Raw genomic sequence first — 18,939 nt, 5'->3', positions numbered from 1 at the left:
CTCCGTTTATTATCTTCCCTGTTTCTTCTAGATGCTATTAGGGCAGTACATCTATGTTTCATATATATGATTGCTCACATAAGCTATCGAGTCAAAAAAATCAACCGCAATTACAAAATGGCAGAACTTGGTGTCTTTGTGTGAGGATATATATGGATATGAATTTGCAACTAATCAAAACACTCAAAATAGAGTAGCAAAAGAAAACCAAAACCAAAGTCCTACTAGCAAAAAGAAATTGGCAAAACGCCTAAAAGACGAGCAAAATAAAGCTAGAACAGGAAAACAAAAAAAACAAAAAAAGGAATTGTTAGCCATTCAAGGTCTCGCGCATCTGCTTGCGGCAAAGCAAAACGACATCCCGATACGTCGCTGTATCTTCAACCCTTTTCACAGCACCCTCCTCCGCCTTCTCCTTGGCCTGATGATATTTTGCCTCGAGTTGCTCATATGAAGCCTTCCACTCCATACGTTCCTTCTCCAGGTTTGCTTTCAAAAGGGAAATCTGTGTCGACTGCTCCGTGCACCGATTACACATATCAATGTACTGGCTGTTCAACTGGATGTACTCCGCCTTGACCTTCAATAAAACTCCTTTTGCTTCCTCCACATGCATAGAAACGAGGTCGGCAAGGGTGATACTCTTTTAGAGACATTGACAAGACGAGAATTATTAATTATGCATGAGAGGACTGAGACCGTCTAATATAAGATGAGTAAATAAGCATGTGATTGATGCAAATTGTGAATAATGAACACTACTTACTCTAGCCGAATTCGCATGTATCGCGGCAATAAGTTGGTCAATCGGTTTCTTTGATAGGCGACACATATCGTACTCGGTAGAAACTGCCCGAGTCCTGGCCACAGCAAAATCATCATCCGATGGGTCCCAAAGTGTCTCCACGCCATTTACCTCGGATAGGAACAAACCTTTGCCACCACGAGTGCATGCTGAAGATTCACCGCCCGGGCGCTTCTCCAATCCCTGGATTACCTCCTCCTCAAAACAGTTGTTGCGCCGCTGAAGGCCATCATCATCATCATCATCATCATCATCACCAACTTTCAAAGTATCAACCCGAGTAGGGCGTGACTCGGTCTCTTGTTTTTGCTTCTTGGCTCGAATAGAGGCAAAATCGATCTTCCCACCTGAAAAGGGAAGGGATAATATCGTCAAATAAAGTACAAGAACATGAAGTGAAAAATCAACAATTTACCATCAAGAGCCAATTCCAATGGGTCAAACATAGAGTCAAACAACCCACTGTCGGCACACTGTTTTTGCAACTTTCTCATATCTATTGTTTTGAGAGTATTACACACTTTATTTTTCCTCCAAGTCACGGGAATTCCCCAATTGTCATCTCGTACATAAAAAAATCTTTCTGTCCAGTCCTCCCAACTCGTGGAGCTACGAATCAAAAATTTGCAATTAGCACGGGGACAGAAGTAGAAGAACTCCCGATTCTTCCGCATTAAGGAAAACAAGGCATAAAATAATTCCACACTCAATGGTAGCCCAATCTCCTCCACCCGATGACAAAAACCTCGGAAGAATAAGATAGCACTCGGTGTAAGTTGCGCCATGCTAATACCATTGTCCGTACATATCTCTATGAGTAGAGGATGGGGCGGAATTGTCAATCCAGCACTCAAGTGAGCAACATAGACGGTGAAAAATCCAGTAGGCGGTTCTGCAAGCCTATGGCCTTTTGCTGGGACCGCAAACACAATTCCATCTTCCAAATTAAATTTATCACCAATTACTTGCAAGTCAAATTCTGTAAGGATGGTGTCACGTTCCAACAGCGGGGGTTTCACTTTCACCGGGTTCTTTGCCTCTTTTGATCGCGGCGAGTTCCGACCAACATAGCCCCCACCACGGGCTCTAAGGAACTTACCTCGTTTATTCCCCGGAACCGAACGACGGCATGCCTTGCTAGAGCTCCTCGGTCCATCGCTCCCTGAGGAAGTACTGCTCGGTTCACGCATCATCCAACGCTCGCTCTCAGCCGTCCTTCCGCCCACAGTTTTTTTCCCGCCCATACAAACTTCACGATTTCCAGCCACGCCGAATCCACGACAATAATCATCGCCAGAAAATTTCATAAACCCTAATGGCTCTGAACTACTAATCACATCAATCGGTAATTTTTGTTTATCTTCAACCGGACTTCTAGTCGCCATGACCCTTGTAAAAAACTAACAACGCTTATTAATGTGAAGAGAAGAATTTGCATTATAATTTATAACAAAGGTAGAGAGATATAATAATAATAATAATAATAATAGTGAAAATGCTACGCGTGTAACAAAGGTAGACACATAATCTAATGAGTAAACGCCAAGTGATTTTTCATTGCAACACGTGTATGGTATTTAGGCTTATTGCAATTTGTCTTATGGTCCATTTGGATGGAGGGATTTGAAATTCATAATAACAAATTCCTTCTCTTTTTTAGTTGTTTTTTGAGCAATTGGTGTGGATTTCAAATGACTCCAAATTTTGAGTCATCTCAAATTCCTTCCCCAAATCAAATCCTACTCCAAATCCCTCCATCCAAATGCACTCTTGCATTTTTCGTCCGATTGTTTCGGTGGAACCTTTCAATCATCTCAATTTATTTTCGTTTCCATATTTATTCCATTAATACTTCTTTTAATAGAGAAAGATCCAAACTATTTTGCACCATTTGAGAAGATCCCACTCTAAATTTCTGTCATTTATTTTTCCATTTATGTCCCTCCACCTTACACATCCCCATGACCCACCAGCCCACGATCCCATGACCGTGTCTTTCTCTCTCTCTCTTTTTTCTTTTTTTTTTATTATTAGTTTTTTATTACTGTTAATAATTTATTATTACTATTATTATTATTTTTTTTAATTTTCTTTTTCGTTTTTAACTTTTTCTCTCTATGAGATATGTTAATCGACTATAAAACATATTAAATCGACTAAGATGAACTATAGTCAATTAAGGACTACTAAAAATAACAAATCACAACTACAAAAATGCAAATTCAACTACACTCACAATATACAAACATTATAATTGATTTATACAATTCAAATCAATAAACAAAAAAAAAAAAAAAAAATTGGAGTCAATGAAGCATATTAATCGACGATGATGTGAAGCATAGTCGATTAAAAATCTGCTACTAAAAATAACAAATCACAACTGAAAAAAATGCAAAATCAACTACATATTACAAAACAAAAAATATACAAACATTATAAATGATTTATACAATTGAAATCAATAAACAAAAAATTCAAAAAAAAATTAAAAAAACTGTAGTCGATCAACCGTAATCGACTATGAACATGTACATAGTCGATTAAGGTTTCAGCATGCGCGATCCAAAAAAACCCAAAATCAGCCTCCCCATCGTCACCACACCGTCGGACTTGGTGAGAGTTTTCTTTTCCCAAAGGCTAAAAATCTGAATGCGATAATTACAGTAAAAAAGAGAGAAAGGAGAGCATATATCCAGATTTGTCTATGAATTACCTGTTCTTAGCGAAGAACTCCTTGGCGGTGGCGACGGAGCAGACCACCACCGACAACTTCAAGCACACCAGCTGCGAGAACGTCTCCAGTTCCCGCATCGTTCCCATGGGGTTTCTGCGGTCAGAACGGCGGCGGCGGCGGTGGAGGGGATGTCGAGCGTGTACGACTCGTTGGCGTCGTGTGCGGGCGCGATGGTGGTGTCGGCGACTGTGATTGTGAGGGTTTTGAGCGGCGAAGACGAAGTGAGGTTGGGTGGTGGAACGACGAGGGGACGGAGGTGGTCGGTGAGGATGTGACGGCGATAGCGGTTGATCCGGAAAAGAAATCGGCCCAAAATCAATGGGGCCTCAGCCAGCCCAAGTCAAAATAAGATGCTATGTAAGCCTTTTTAGGCCCAATGAAGACAGGGCCGAGGCCCAAACCCTCCTCGAGAGCATCAATCTCCCGAGGAGACTAATACCCGAGGGGCTCGTGGGTCCCCTCTAAGACCTTTTTAGCGGCGGCAAAAAAGACTGCATTAATGACAACTGAAAGCCATTCTTTATGCCTACATCGGCACATTAACTGCCCTGACATTTGCATTTAATGTTCGAATGACTAAAAGGCCTGCCGCTGATGAAAAGTCTTTCAGCCAAGCTAGCCTGTAAAGCCAGGAAGGAGGCTGCCATAGCCCTCTCGAGGGGAATGATGTCTAACGTCGCCGGGAGAAGGTAGGAAGACAGTCATCCCGACGGCGTGCCCGATTTTTCCGGAAGAATCCAGGTCAGAATATTATAAATATCCACCTGCATTCGATAGGTAAAGGCAGGTAAGAGTCCCAAAAAACTTACATTATATCCTCCACAAAAAACCACCATAAACAATCACTGACTTGACCGTCGGAGTGCTAACTCCGGCGTCAGTCTGGCTCTCTCTCTGGTGCAGGATAACAGGTCGGTAGCACAAGTTAAATCCTGGACCCTTCGAATCATACGGTTCATCTTCCAAGGGTGGTTTTGGGCGAATCAGCGGTGTACAGCGTGGGAGAGGTAGTGGTGGTGGTAAGGGGATGATGGTGGTCTCATGCATAATCTTTATATATAAAATAAAGGTTTTGCCCAAAATTCTAGAAGTAATTTTATAAATAATTGTAACCATAGGGGTATTTTTAATAATCTTTATATATAAAAGATAGAGTTTGCCCCAAACCCTAGAAGTAATTTTGTGAATAATTGTAACCCTAGGGGTATTTTTGGTACATAATAATTTAATCCTAAATTTTTTTATTCTTCTTTTTTTCTTTTTTTTTTTCACGTTCATTAATCATTACATATAGTTTTTTTTCTTTGTTTTATTCTCATTTTTTTCCCATTTATTTAGGCATGTTGATGCAAGTGTTTTTTTTTTTTTTCCTTTTCCTGATTTTTCTGAGGAAACTGCCGACTTCTATTGAACACAATCACTAATTTTTTTTGTTTTTTTTTTTCTAACGTTTCAATTGGCCAGTGTGTGAAAGCCACCTTCCCCACCTTACTTCTATGTAAAACTGTTTCAGGACTCAAGAGAAACTTATCTACACGAACAAATAACCGCCAAAGTCGTAGAAGAAAAGCGATTGTGCAAAACTTGCACTAGTAAAAAAATAACTTTTTACTACGATTATTAACCGTAGCAAAAGATATCAAATTCGTACTAAAAGAAATCGAATTTTTAGTTAAGCCGTTGGTGCTAAACACGTCTTAATTTTGGGCCCACATTTCGAACCCATGGACGGCCCAAACACAGCCCACAGCTTACTCACAAGTTAAAACAAGCTTGTGATATATACCACACCGTGACCGACAAATGAGCACCCAGAGTTGATCCATCTAAAATCACACAGGTGGGTAACTGTATCATTTCTTCCCTCCCCCTTAGCGCTCTCATCTTTGGTTCAAAACCCTCGTTTCTGATTGTCTGTCTCCTCTCTAAATTTTGCTTACATTTCAACACCAAACGGCGTCGTTGCCTCCGGTGGTCGCTGCTAGCCGGCGATCATAGCTTTCATCTGTAAGAACTCTTCATTCTGCCTTTCTTACATTGTGCACAGACTGAATTTATACACACACACACACACACACACATATATGTATATGCGTGTGTGAGCACCGGTTTATACTGGTTCTGCACTCTGTATTTCCCATTTACAAAGATATGAAACATTAATCCTCGTTTGTCTCCGTTTGACTAATATGGTTTATTGCTTCTAGAGATTACTTTTTTTTTTGAGGTAAATCAAATGCAATTATAGGTGTATAGCTGCTGATTTTTATATTATGTCCGACATTTTCGCTAGCACATGATTTCATGTATGAGTATTTGCTTTTCGGGCGTATGAGTGTGTGGGTGTTTTCAGAAGAGAGTAAGTGTGTTGTAGTAATGTATGAATTATGATTTCTTTTTTTGGCAGAACTTTCGTTAAAGAGAAAAAAAGGCAATAATGGGCAACGGTCTGACTCCATATTCAGAAATCGGCAGGCGCGCTAGAGGTAAACTTTTGAGAGGGTATTATTATATGTTAGTTAGTTACCCAAAGTTTCATATGCACTCATATTCTAGCGGTAATTTCAAAAATTGTGGTTTATATTGTGTTATGTGTATCAAATGTTTATTTTCGTGATGGTTCATTTGTCTGTGCGATATGTTTAATGTGGATTACTCTGATTAGTTGATTTTCAGTAATGATACGTATTTGGTATTTAGTAGGTCGAGAATATATGATGTCTTTATTGCAATTATTCAAGTCGTACGTGGCTAGAATATTTGTATGTGAAATTCTATTTGGGATATCAATAACCTCCACATGTTTGATTCGGGTACCACTTACGTAATTCACATAATCCCATTCTATTCTTTCACCAGTTTTTCCTAAGTTTCAATGATGGCTAAGTGCCTGCTTTCTGCTGCTAAAGCTTAATTTTAAATTTGTAGTATTGAGGGTTATAAGTTCTTGTTTTAGTATTATTTGAAATCACATGCTACACGAACTGTGGTCGTAGTTGTCAAGCGAAGCTCTCTTCATCTGTTTTGTATTCTTCAGTGTAGTTCATGCATAAAGCAACTGAGGTCCTATCTGCATAAAGTTGTACGGAGAGGAAAATTTCTATCATTTTAGTTTTTCGGGGTTGCTGATTTATACTTCACCTCCAAGTTCCACCGGAATGGTACAACAATATCTTGTACTTGCATTAGCTTTATGATGCAACTTGCCTGTCGAAGCTTCAATTTTCTTATATGATCTACATGGGATGTCAAAGAAATTTATTTTGACATGACATATAACAACGAGTTGAGTATGGATCAAGCTTTAGTTTCTGCTGTATTTTTCACTGATCTCTATTGGATAGACGAAAGATTTTGTTCCATTTTTTTATTTATTAAAGTAATTACCAACTGGACTCAAAGCTAGAATGATAGATCTGCTTTTTGATTGCATTTCATACGCTATACGATAAACATGGAAAAACTATTTGCCAAGTTGTTTCAATTATCAATTTTAAAAGATTCGGTTGTAGGTGGCCATTTTTTCTGCTCTACTTAGATTTGATTATCTGGAATTTAACTAGTTAGTTGCATATACAATCATACAAAACTATACCCGGAAATGCAAAATTTAATCAACTGCTCCACAATATTAACTGTAGTTTGTCCTTTTGACAGGCACTTACAGCTACTGGTATAAAGAAGGATCAATATTAGTTGGTGACCTAAGTACACAGTACAGAAGTAGAAAAACTAAACTACTGTTGATGTTAAAGTTTACACCTATTCGAAAGTAAGAAAATCCTTAGTTGCAATTAAATCTGACTGAGTTGGAGTAGCTATATAGAATTGTTTGTATGGTTGAGTAATTTTTATTCAGAGATTTATCCTCTAATTCTCAGTGGACCATCAGCATATTTTTGTTTATCTATCCTTATGGTGTCATCCACTTACAGGTTTCGACAAAGGTGACTTGTGATGTGGTGCCTGGAACAAAAGCAGCTATCAGCTTTAATGTTCCTGATAACAAGTCCGGGAAGGTACTTAATTTGCAATGTGCACTTTTAAAACTTACAGATGTTCTTGTTGTGCATGAGTTTCGTTTTTTTTTTTTTTTTTTTTTTTTTTTTTGTGTTTTTGAAATTTTTGAATCTAAACATATTAAGTTTATTTTGGTTGAGACGAAGGAAAACTGATACCATTCACTCAGTAATTGAATGATTTCTAATGTTGGAAGAAGTGAAGTGATGCTAAGCTCTCCCATGGAGTAGAGATTATTTTTAAATTGCATAGCTGAATGACTTCTAAATACCTTTTTTTCATATTACATTTTTTTTCTAATTTTTTATTCCTGGAGCTGTGTCATAGGCGGGGCATAGTGATGTACAAAGGGTCTCAACCTTTCTCATGTCGTTTCAATATAGTGATGATTGTGTACCCTCTACCCCCAGTGGTTAAATATTTTGTGAGATGCGATTTCTTGTGCTATATTAGTCTTCCATATGGACTGCAATGAATTGCATAATTGTTACGAAACTCATTATATGAAGAACTTTCCACGATTTGACTTTGAACATCCTGCAATGTTGGTAAAAGATTTGTTTCCAAAGACCTTGTTGACCTTCTATACGTTCTTACAATCTGCGAGCAGATACTGGCATAATGCATGAACCTGATTATTTTGCCATTGACATCATCATTATTCTCCTTCTCGACACAGAAACTCTCGAAAGAGTCTGCTTGATATATCAGTTAAAAGATAATGTAGTGTCGTATACATGGTTTTTATTGAAGTATGGTTTAGAAACAATATAAATATCATGGTTTTTTTTTTTTTTTTCCAGCTTGATGTACGTTATCGATGCCAGTATTGGTCTGAACCCAAGTCCTCTTCTGGAAGTTGCTGCAGGAATTGGCTCCAAGGATATAGCTATTGGTGATTAAGTGGGGTTTGACACCTCATCTTCATCCGTTACAAAGTGCAATGCTGGAATAAGCTTCAACAATCCCGACTTTTCTGCAGCTGTTTTACTGTATGTAATACTCTCTCTATATCTCCATATTTCCATTTAATTTTTCTTTGTTTTCTCTAATTACCTTTCAATGTAATGCACATTAAAACATACTTGACCGTACAAATATAAATACATATACACCACATCTATACTAACAATCCCCTGAACACTAATTTCGAAAATGGGACCAGATTATATAATTTGGTTTACAAGGGGTGGGTTCAACTTACATAGACAAAATCGATGAAATTATAATTAGTTGTGAATCTTTGTGAAATTTGCTCAAAACAATCTTTGAGCAAATTATCTTCTGAATTAACTAATTTAGCTGCAAATTTAATCATGAGAGACTATCTTCAGCTAATTTTAGCTGCCTCAAAAGAGAACTTAGAATATATATATATATATATATATATATATTTGCTCTTGTAGGACTGACAAGGGACAAACGGTGAAGGCCTCATACGCTCACTTGGTCAACCCATTGATTTGGGACCGGCGAATTTATTATTTAAACTAGGTTATTAATTTAGGTCTCTCTCTATCTAAAAAATTGAGGAGACTAATTGTTTGATATGCAGTTTTTCTCTAACTTGCATATTATAACTAATATTAACTTGCATTAGACCTAACTTTAGGGTTGAAATTAAAAAAAAAAAAAAAAAAAAAAAAGGAAAAAGCATTATACCATGATGTGACATTCTGTTTTTTGCAGGTTTTTTGCAGGGAAATGAAAGGTCTTGCAATGGAATTAAAAATTTTGCAGAGGATTGTAATATCAATTTTAACTTCATGTAATGGGCCTTTGATTTCTTATATTCTGAATTGCTCAAAGTAGCACCGTAACTATTTGAGTTTTTTTTTTTTTTTTTTTTTCTAGAGATAGTTGATTTTAATTTTTATTTTTGGAGTTTAGGAATTTGATCATGGGATTGCACGTAATTAATTATTATGTGTGACATATGCTTCATTTTTTTTTATTTCGATTGTTCAATATATAAGTAAATAAATAATCATAAAAACAAAATAAAAAAAAATGAACTAAATGATACTATGAGTGTATAATTCAAATTGAGCAAATCTCTGATGAATATATATATACCATATATATACAAACACACGTAAACCATATATATAATATAATAATAACCATATATATATATATAGACACATAGAGAGTACACCAACTATATATATATAGACACAAACAGAGAGTACACCATACACAGAGTACACATATATATACATACAGACACAGAGAACACGAAAATGTCGAAAATGTCTAAGTTCATGTTTGGTGCTGCGGCGGCGACAGGTCGGAAAATGTCTAAGTTCATGTTTGATGCTGGGCGGTCCATCATTGCCGCGGCGGCGACAGGTCGGTTTGAGGCGGCGACATGTGTTGCGGCGGCGACGTCCTCCACTGAGGCGGCGACAGGTCTCTGTCGGTCCTCCGTTGCGCCGCGGTTGTTCGGTAGCTCATCCGTTCGGTTTGCGGCGGCGACGTCCTCCATTGCGGCGGCGACAGGTCTCTGTGGATCCTCCGTTGCGCCGCGGTTGTTCGGTAGCTCATCCGTTCGGTTTGCGGCGGCGACGTCCTCCACTGCGGCGGCGACAGGTCTCTGTGGATCCTCCGTTGCGCCGCGGTTGTTCGGTAGCTCATCCGTTCGGTTTGCGGCGGCGACGTCCTCCACTGCGGCGGCGACAGGTCTCTGTGGATCCTCCGTTGCGCCGCGGTTGTTCGGTAGCTCATCCGTTCGGTTTGCGGCGGCGACGTCCTCCATTGCGGCGGCGACAGGTCTCTGTGGATCCTCCGTTGCGCCGCGGTTGTTCGGTAGCTCATCCGTTCGGTTTGCGGCGGCGACGTCCTCCACTGCGGCGGCGACAGGTCTCTGTGGATCCTCCGTTGCGCCGCGGTTGTTCGGTAGCTCATCCGTTCGGTTTGCGGCGGCGACGTCCTCCATTGCGGCGGCGACAGGTCTCTGTGGATCCTCCGTTGCGCCGCGGTTGTTTGGTAGCTCAGGTTAGTAAAAAACTTTTTGTTTTTTTTAATTAAAATTCTGGGTGTTGTTAGATCTGTTGTTGTTCTGTGTTGCGCTTGGTTTGCTGGATCTGAAATCATTTATTATTTAATTTTTAATGTGAAGGGCGCCGGTGCTACAGCGCAAAGTCCCATGCATTCAAACAGAAATTTCATTGTAAAACGTGCTATGAACTGAATGATCAACCGGGGCCGACATATCACAAGATGAAGTGGCAATTTAACTCTCCCACGGAACTTTCTGCGCATTACCAAAGCAGAAAAGCTAAGGGAATATTCGATGCACATCCCGAATTCAAGCTACAATTTGGAAAGAGTAAGAACACTGTATGTGACCCTCAGCATCGCATTTGTGACTGCGGTGCCCGTTTTGATTCGCCGGATGCATACTACTTGCACAAGAATACTCCATATAAAGGCGACGACGGCACACCTATGTTTGGATGCATTCTGAAGCCGGGTGAATCCCTGCGCCAGCTTTCGGACAGGCTCGTCCAAGAGCTGAGGGATGAGCGTAGGGGTAGGGGTGACTAGGCTGGGTTTGGGTAGTAATCTTTTTGTCGTTAGTAATCTTTTTGGGTCGTTATATGACATTTTATTGTCTGTAACTAGTAACTTTTTTTTGTCTTTTAAAATATTCCCGGACTTCAGTTTAACACGCAATTTCCTTCTTATTGTACTTTCATACTTCACTTTCTTCTTCCTTTTTATTTAGTGTGGGGCCTTCTGCTAGTTTTTCTTTTCTTTCTTTTTTTTTACCAACATAATTAGGGTTATTTATAATAAATTTCTTAATGATCAAATCAAAATTAAAATTTTGATATTATTTAAAACATTTTTTTTAATATTATTAAAAACAAAAAACAAACATGTTAAACTAAGCTTTAAAATACAAAAGGGAAAAAAGACATACAAGAATAAATAAAGGAAATAATAATATAATAAAAAGTATTTTAACTTGTAGAAATAAAATCTATACTCTCCCTCACTACAATTGTTAGCTTATAATAATTTATTAATTTACCTTTTAAGAAAAAAACGGTTGCACTGATAGTAGGTGGTGGGACCATACATGTTACGTTATATTAAAAAGAGACATTTCCGTTAAATTTATTTACACTTGTCCCTTAATTAGAGCACTCCGATTATCCCATAATAATACCATGGGCAAATTACCAAAACCCCTGAGGTAAGCCTAAATAACGAAAATCCCTCCCATATTCTCGTAATTACGAAAACCCCCCTTGACTAACGGTTGACCGAATTTTTTTAACCGAAAACGTGAAATGTCTATTATATCCTTCTGTTAAATATGTAAAAAATAAAGGGCAAATTACCAAAAACCCCCTGAGGTAAGCCTAAATAACGAAAATCCCCCCTGACATCCCTTTCAGTTGATGATTTATTGCTTTTATAAATTTATTTATTACTTTGTAATTTGTATTGATAATTTGATATTATAATTTTTTATTTTTTTTATTTATATATTTTAATTGATTTTATTTATCCAGAGGAGTATTCATACGGATTTATGCTTTTAGCTTGAATGATGCATGGTTGTATTTCTCGAATTGTAAAATATTTAATTTTATATATAAAAAAATAATTAAATTTTGAAATCTCATTCATTGATTTTTTTTAATCCAATAAAAATACACTGTACATTCATAATAATTGATTATATTTGGGTTTAATTTAAGAAAAATAAGTATTTTGCAGACACTTATATATTTTTTTATTTATATATTTTAATTGATTTTATTTATCCAGAGGAGTATTCATACGGATTTATGCTTTTAGCTTGAATGATGCATGGTTGTATTTCTCGAATTGTAAAATATTTAATTTTATATATAAAAAAATAATTAAATTTTGAAATCTCATTCATTGATTTTTTTCAATCCAATAAAAATACATTGTACATTCATAATGATTGATTATATTTGGGTTTAATTTAAGAAAAATAAGTATTTTGTAAATTCATAATGACCCCTCATTAAATAAAATGCTTACAATTACCCCCCTAAGGTTAATTTCGTGTACAAGGGCAAAATTGGTATTATCGGAGGAATATTCGGGAGAATCAAAAAGATTCTATCGAGTCTAACACCGTTAGAGCGATTTGTAAGACGTCTGCATACCTCAGGGGGGTTTTCGTAATTACGAGAACATGGGGGGGATTTTCGTTATTTAGGCTTACCTCAGGGGGGTTTTGGTAATTTGCCCTATATATATATATATATAGAGAGAGAGAGAGAGAGAGAGAGAGAGAGAGAGAGAGAGAGAGAGAGAGAGAGAGAGAGAGAGAGAGAGGTAAGGGAAATTGCTACAAATGTTATTCATCATTTCATATTATCTACTATATAATAATTTTGTTGTAATAATTTTGTAAATTCACTCCCACGATATTTTAAAATCCAGGAAAACATAAAAGTCCTACAAAGATCAATTAATTCTAAGTTGGCTAAACATGAAGAAATGATTAAGAGTGTGTCCAACTAAGTTTATAAATTGTTAAAAATAATTTATAAACTCTTTTAAAGTGTTGCGTAATTTTTTAAAATTTTATTTTAAAATTATGTTGGAAAACTTTTAAGAACTTTTTCATAAAGGTTACACTTACACCTACCTCATATTTTTTTTATTTGAGATTTTATAATCAGTAAAAATAGCTTATAAACTTACTATTCAAAACATTTTAAAAATCATTTCTACAAATAAGACAAGTTATCAACTTTTAAAATAATTTATCAACCGTAACAATGTTTAAAATAAGCTTAACAAAATTGCAAAACAATAAATTTTCCTAATCTCTCTTGTTGAGAGTTAAAATCTTACTACAATCCACTACATATATCACTGATAATTATGTTCTCAAATCTAATATTCATGTTGTATTAAAAGTTAAAACAAGGTTCTTAAGCAAGTTTAGCATCTACTTTGCACAGCAAAAAAGCAACGAATAACATTTTTATTCGCAAGAATTGCTTCATTTTCAATCTTACAATTATATTTTTTGACACTCATACCAATTAATTAAGATTGTTATACATCAATAATCATCTAATTAATATTTAATATTTAATATATAATAAATAAAAATAAAGTCCAAAAGCGATTTTATAATTTTATAATTAATAATAATAATAATAATAATAATAATTTATTATTGAAAATATCTTGATCGTCATCATCATCACCATTCAAAAATCCTTGAGCAATTTTCGGACCTGTTCAAGTGTGACAAACAGCACGACGGTGAAAGGTCCTTGCCTAGAGATGGTCGGAATGAACCCCTTGTACAGCGCCATCGGCCCCTCCGCCCTGATCGTCTTCATCGCGCAGTCGATTGCGCCGGCGTACGGCGGCGCCACCCCGGGCTCCACCTTCATGTTCATCACCCGCGTCTTGATCACGTCGACCGGGTTCGACGCCACCGACGCAACGAACCCGGCCGCGAAGCTGGCCGTCACGTGCGTCCCGAGCCCGTCCTTCATCAGCCCCTTGTCGAGTATCGTCTCCTTGATCTGGTCGTACGACGCCAGCTGGGAGGCGGTTACCACCATGGCGCGGTTCACCGTAAGGGATGAGCCGCGCCACAGGCTGGCGACGCCCTCTCCCTTGCTCATCTGGGAGATGGCATCCACCACGCTCTTGTAGTTGCGCCTCTGCGCCGCCGGGAGGCGCCCGTCCGCCTGCATCCGGACCATCGCCACGTCGGCGGGGTTACCCACGGCGGCGCCGATGCCGCCGGCGATGAGTCCGGCGACGATCTTCCTCGTCAGCGGCATGTTGTTCGTGTTCGGATCGGACCACTTCGTCTTCAGGATGTCGTACAGGCCCATCCTCGTGGTGGAGTACAGCGTCTGGCGGAGGACGGTGGCGGAGACGCCGGAGAAGAGGCCGACGACGCCGTCCTGCTGGACGATCCGGAGTCCGACGGCAACAGGCCCCACCCTGGGCGGAGGTGGAGTGAGGCGGACGTTTTGAGCGACGGAGGAGGGTGTTTGGAAGGCGAGAGCAGGGCGGAGGGCCGGCGGCGGCGCCGCCGCCGCCGCCTCCCCCTGGAGCTGCATCCTGACCTTAATCAAATCGAGGGGGTGGGTGCTGCAACCGGCGACAATTGAAGCAATACCTCCTTCAACAAATCCCTTCACCCCCATATTTTTTTTTTCTCCGATCGAAAAAAATGAACAAACAAAAATCGAGATCCGAAAATTCCGGATGCTGTTAATTAAAAAAATAAAAAATCGAAAATTAAAAGGAAGAAGAAGAAGACCAATTGGAAACTGAGTTCATCTCACTGGAAACCAGGAGATGGGAATGGAGGCCGAAAGCTATGGAGGAGAAGTGGGGAATGTTTGGCCTTTGAGACATATGCTGTAAGAAAATTTCTGATGGGTGGCGGAACTGGTGGTGGTGGCGGAGATGGTGGCGGAGGGATTTTATTTATAGTGCTTGCTTTTGTGTGTGTATGTGTGTGGAAAAGAGGAAGGTGGAAAGGGGAAGGAAGGAAACTAGGTTTTCACACGCTTATTGGCGAATTTACTAATTAATTATTAGGGTAAATTACAGGTACACCCCTGAGGTAAACTAAAATTACTTTAAGGTCCATGTGGTATTAGTAATTACAGTTACACCTCTGAAACAATTATTTGATGTCATGGGGACCGATATGCACATATTTGTTTCACGCGGGGCCGTTAATGCTACCACATACGAGAATTTATAAAAAAATCTTATATAAAATAATAAGAATTTAAGAAATGTTACGAGAGTCATGTCACCCTCTAGCTCTATGTTTCTCCACCACTGCGTTATTCTATTAAGGTTTATAACATTTTTTTATGGTTGACTGTAATTACCGATACTATAGGGATCTTAAAGTTGTTTTAGCATACCTTAGGGGTCTAGGTGTAATTTACCCGTATTATTATTTATTTAATTTTTGTTTCTGATTTTATTTAATTTTCCAACCTTTACGCGTGGTGGGGGTGGCTCCCAGTGGGAGATCTTTTTTGGCAAGCTTTTCAAGGTGAGCTTGGTTATAATTTGTTTCCAAATTTATTGATTTTTTTAACATAATATTTATTGAATTTATTTACATATAAAAATGCAAGAAATTGAACTATGGAAATCTACCAAGTGCAATAGATTATCTCAATAAATTGTTCGATTGAACAATTTAATTGATAAAAAAAAATTAGGTTATGTAATCTTATTAAGTTTGGTTTAATTGGTAAGATAAATCATTAAATAATTGGAGTTAATGTGATGTTTTGTTAATTTGATAAATCTTTTGGGGCATACCTTATTTATGAACAATGTAGTGTATTGTTTTAATTTATTAGTGAAGTGTATAATTAGTGGACATCTTATAGTCGAATTTCACAATTCGGTTTCGTAATAGGATTTACATAATTTTATTTTGGTTAATTAACGCTATTTATTTATTTATTCACTCTTTGTAGTTTTTTTTTTATAATAGTAAGATGTTTTTTCAGAAGATATTTAAAATTTTGGGAAAACTCATATTGCAAAAATCTTAACTTTAAAATTAAGAGTTTTTTATTTATTAAACTTTTATAATAAGTAAATAAATAAGAAAGAATGTGAAATAAGAATTATAAAACATAAATACTACGTAGAGGTTTATAAATTTGTGTTTCGAGTTTTTGAGTTTTGACTTCTTTTATATATTATTTGAACATTAAGAAAATTAGAATTACAATTAAATATTTATAATATTTTTTTGTTATTAAAACCTTCGGTTAGCCGATATTACCCGACCAACCGACTTTTGAATCAATTAAAAATCACCGACTGACCCATTTATATATGGGTCGACTAAAATTACCGACTCGGTAAAAAAATTATTGACCAATAAAAGCGGGTCAAAAATAAATCTGTTGGCCGATAAATCAATCCATGCCCAACCCTATTTACAATACTAGATGTACAATAGATTTGACTCACATGTAATTCTTGGGAAATATCTTCCCTTTGATAATTGCATTAACAACTTTCTATAGGACCTAAGTAATTGTTATTCCTGCCCGTATGGGTATATAGCTCGACTGATTGTGGAGGTGACAAGTTGGTGCAATGTTCTAAAATCGCGTACTGACATCCGTAATGTAAGAATTTCAACTCCATTAAAAATTGATTCATTGTTCCGGCACCATGTCCAGGTCCAGGTCCACCCACCCTAATGGTAAGGTCCCCTAAGTTTAAATTTTCCTTCAATTGACTTATTAAAAGTCCTAATTAATTGGAGGACTTTCGAACATATGAACTATAAAAAATTAAAAGTAAATTATAATTTTAAGAATTCCACATACAAATTACCACATTTGGTGCAACTTATTCTTATTCATTGAATAACCCTAGTGAAAAAAAATAATTGAGTCAATTAATATATGATATAGCATATGGAGTTGGATCCCAAGAAGGGTCCAACATGTTGGATCAATATAACATACACTTGTGTGACATAAAAATATTCTAACATTTTTTTATTGGGTTTATGAATATATTCAATGAATATATTCTACGAATAATAATACAACACCATTCGCCAGTATGCCATTCTCCCTCATGAAAAAAGAAAAAATAAAAAGAAGAATATTAACTATTAAGACAAGTCTCTTACTTTGACAAAATTATGAATTATGCATCATCAACAAGATCAATAACCATACATACTTCTACGGTAGGGACGACATGGGTCGGTTTACCCACTTTCGACCTAATTTTCATGGCCGATAACCGATAATTAACTTATGCATATAGTCGGACCGATAAATTTAACTGACCTATATATTTATGGGTCGATTGGTACTTTTCAGTTTACTCAAAAATTGGTTGGCCGATATTATCCAACCAATTGTTTTTTTTTTATATAATAAAAACTTAATATAAATATGTAATTGTAGTTCTCATTTTTTAAAGTTAAAATAATATATAAAAGAAGTCAAAACTCAACATACAACTTTATAGACTTTTACGAATCATTTTTACCTTATAATTTTTATTTATGTTGAAATTAGTAAAAAGACTCTTAAATTTAAGGTTATAATATTTGCAACATAAGTTTTTTCAAAATTCTGAATGTCTTTTTGAAAAACTTTTTAAAATATTGATAGAATAACATCTTAATATTGTAAAAAAAAAATTAAATTAGATGGCCGATGATACCAATCAGCCGACCCATTTTTTCACCCTACAAAGTTGTTTGCCAACCATTATCTGACCCCAATGGTCAGGCCGACAATAATTTCTAATATTCAGCAAAATTGGGTGGTCGAATCGGATAGATAATTAACCGATACTTATCATACCTCCTAGCTAAAATTGTCTATATTGGCCTCTACATATTATTGATAACATTTTACATTTTCTAAAAGTATGTATGTATAATTTGAATTGTTCAAACTTCAAAGTCTAAAAGTCAAAACCCCTAATTTGATAAGCTAAAGGGGCAATTTAATAGGCAATAAATTGTTGACTTGACCCCTCCCGGTTCCTTCGATGCTAAACCCGGTGAAAAACACCGGGTGGGTCTTCTGCTGTCACGTGTTCTTTTTTTTATTTTTCTAAAACCCCTAAAGGTAAACCCTAGCGGATAATCTATTATAAAATATAAAAAAGAGACACGTGGCAGCAGAAGACCCACCCGGTATTTTTCACCGGGTGTAGCATCGAACAAATCACCCCTCCCCACCTAGATGACGATGGGCTAATTAAGAAATTTGTTGAAATTAAAGGCCAAATATAAATCGTTAAAAAACAAAAGGGGTTTAAATAAATAAATAAAAAGGCTCTTGAGGTGTATATGGGGACAAACTATATGACATAATAGAGAATTGATTGATTCCAACTTGAGTGGAGCCAACAAAGATGGAACATTGACAATTGATAAATAAATAAATTCAATAATAAAAAATGACATTTTATTTTCTGTAATAAGTAGTTTTAATTAGACCAATTGCCACGTGTCTTTCTATTACTGGCGCTTCAGGAAAAGACCTGACCGATTTGCCGCGTCAAAGGTTGTATCTGAGACAGGTGTTATAAGTTCCAGCTCAACTACTCGAGAAGTAAATAAATAAAAAAGAGCAAATTGCACTTCGCCCCCTCAGTAAATACATTTTTCGCACTTTACTCCCTAAAAATATAAAATGAGATTGTCACCCCTTGAAATATACAACTCGGAGCACTTTGCCCCAAATGTATATTTCCGGTCTAATTCTCGCCGGATTAAGGGTACATATGTCATTTTAATTTTTTCGATTTTAAAATCCCCCTTTCGTAGTTACTTATGGCTCCCAAATTAACAAAAAAATATTCCCAAATTGATGAA

At 36.9% G+C, this 18,939-nt stretch overlaps 2 protein-coding genes and 1 long non-coding RNA gene across 4 annotated transcripts; 1 reads left to right on the top strand and 2 right to left on the bottom strand.

Annotated features, from left to right (window-relative positions):
• Positions 1 to 91: 91 nt before the first annotated feature.
• On the bottom strand, positions 92 to 2,260 carry LOC105955886 (uncharacterized). Its single transcript, XM_012979687.2, has 3 exons — positions 1,221 to 2,260; positions 767 to 1,152; positions 92 to 643 (listed from the first exon to the last, which is right to left on the bottom strand). Exons 1-3 carry the CDS (start codon positions 2,188 to 2,190, stop codon positions 311 to 313), a joined length of 1,689 nt encoding a protein of 562 aa, XP_012835141.2. The 5' UTR covers positions 2,191 to 2,260; the 3' UTR covers positions 92 to 310.
• A 3,133-nt stretch (positions 2,261 to 5,393) lies between these two features.
• Positions 5,394 to 9,208, top strand: LOC105955863 (uncharacterized). 2 transcript variants are annotated; one of them, XR_016034512.1, is made up of 6 exons: positions 5,394 to 5,549; positions 5,950 to 6,028; positions 7,200 to 7,314; positions 7,478 to 7,561; positions 8,366 to 8,554; positions 8,969 to 9,208. It is a non-coding gene; the product is annotated as an uncharacterized LOC105955863 (long non-coding RNA). The 2 variants fall into 2 exon arrangements; XR_016034513.1 differs by lacking the exon at positions 7,200 to 7,314.
• A 4,321-nt stretch (positions 9,209 to 13,529) lies between these two features.
• LOC105955885 (mitochondrial uncoupling protein 5) lies at positions 13,530 to 15,111 on the bottom strand. The gene has a single exon (XM_012979685.2). It carries the CDS (start codon positions 14,738 to 14,740, stop codon positions 13,781 to 13,783), a length of 960 nt encoding a protein of 319 aa, XP_012835139.2. The 5' UTR covers positions 14,741 to 15,111; the 3' UTR covers positions 13,530 to 13,780.
• Positions 15,112 to 18,939: the final 3,828 nt, after the last annotated feature.

This window comes from Erythranthe guttata, chromosome 11 (genome assembly GCF_056151865.1).
Source record: "Erythranthe guttata isolate IM_541 chromosome 11, IM_541, whole genome shotgun sequence".
Taxonomy (NCBI): domain Eukaryota; kingdom Viridiplantae; phylum Streptophyta; class Magnoliopsida; order Lamiales; family Phrymaceae; genus Erythranthe; species Erythranthe guttata.
Note: the sequence above shows the minus strand (reverse complement) of the source record. Positions and strands in the feature narration are given on the sequence as shown.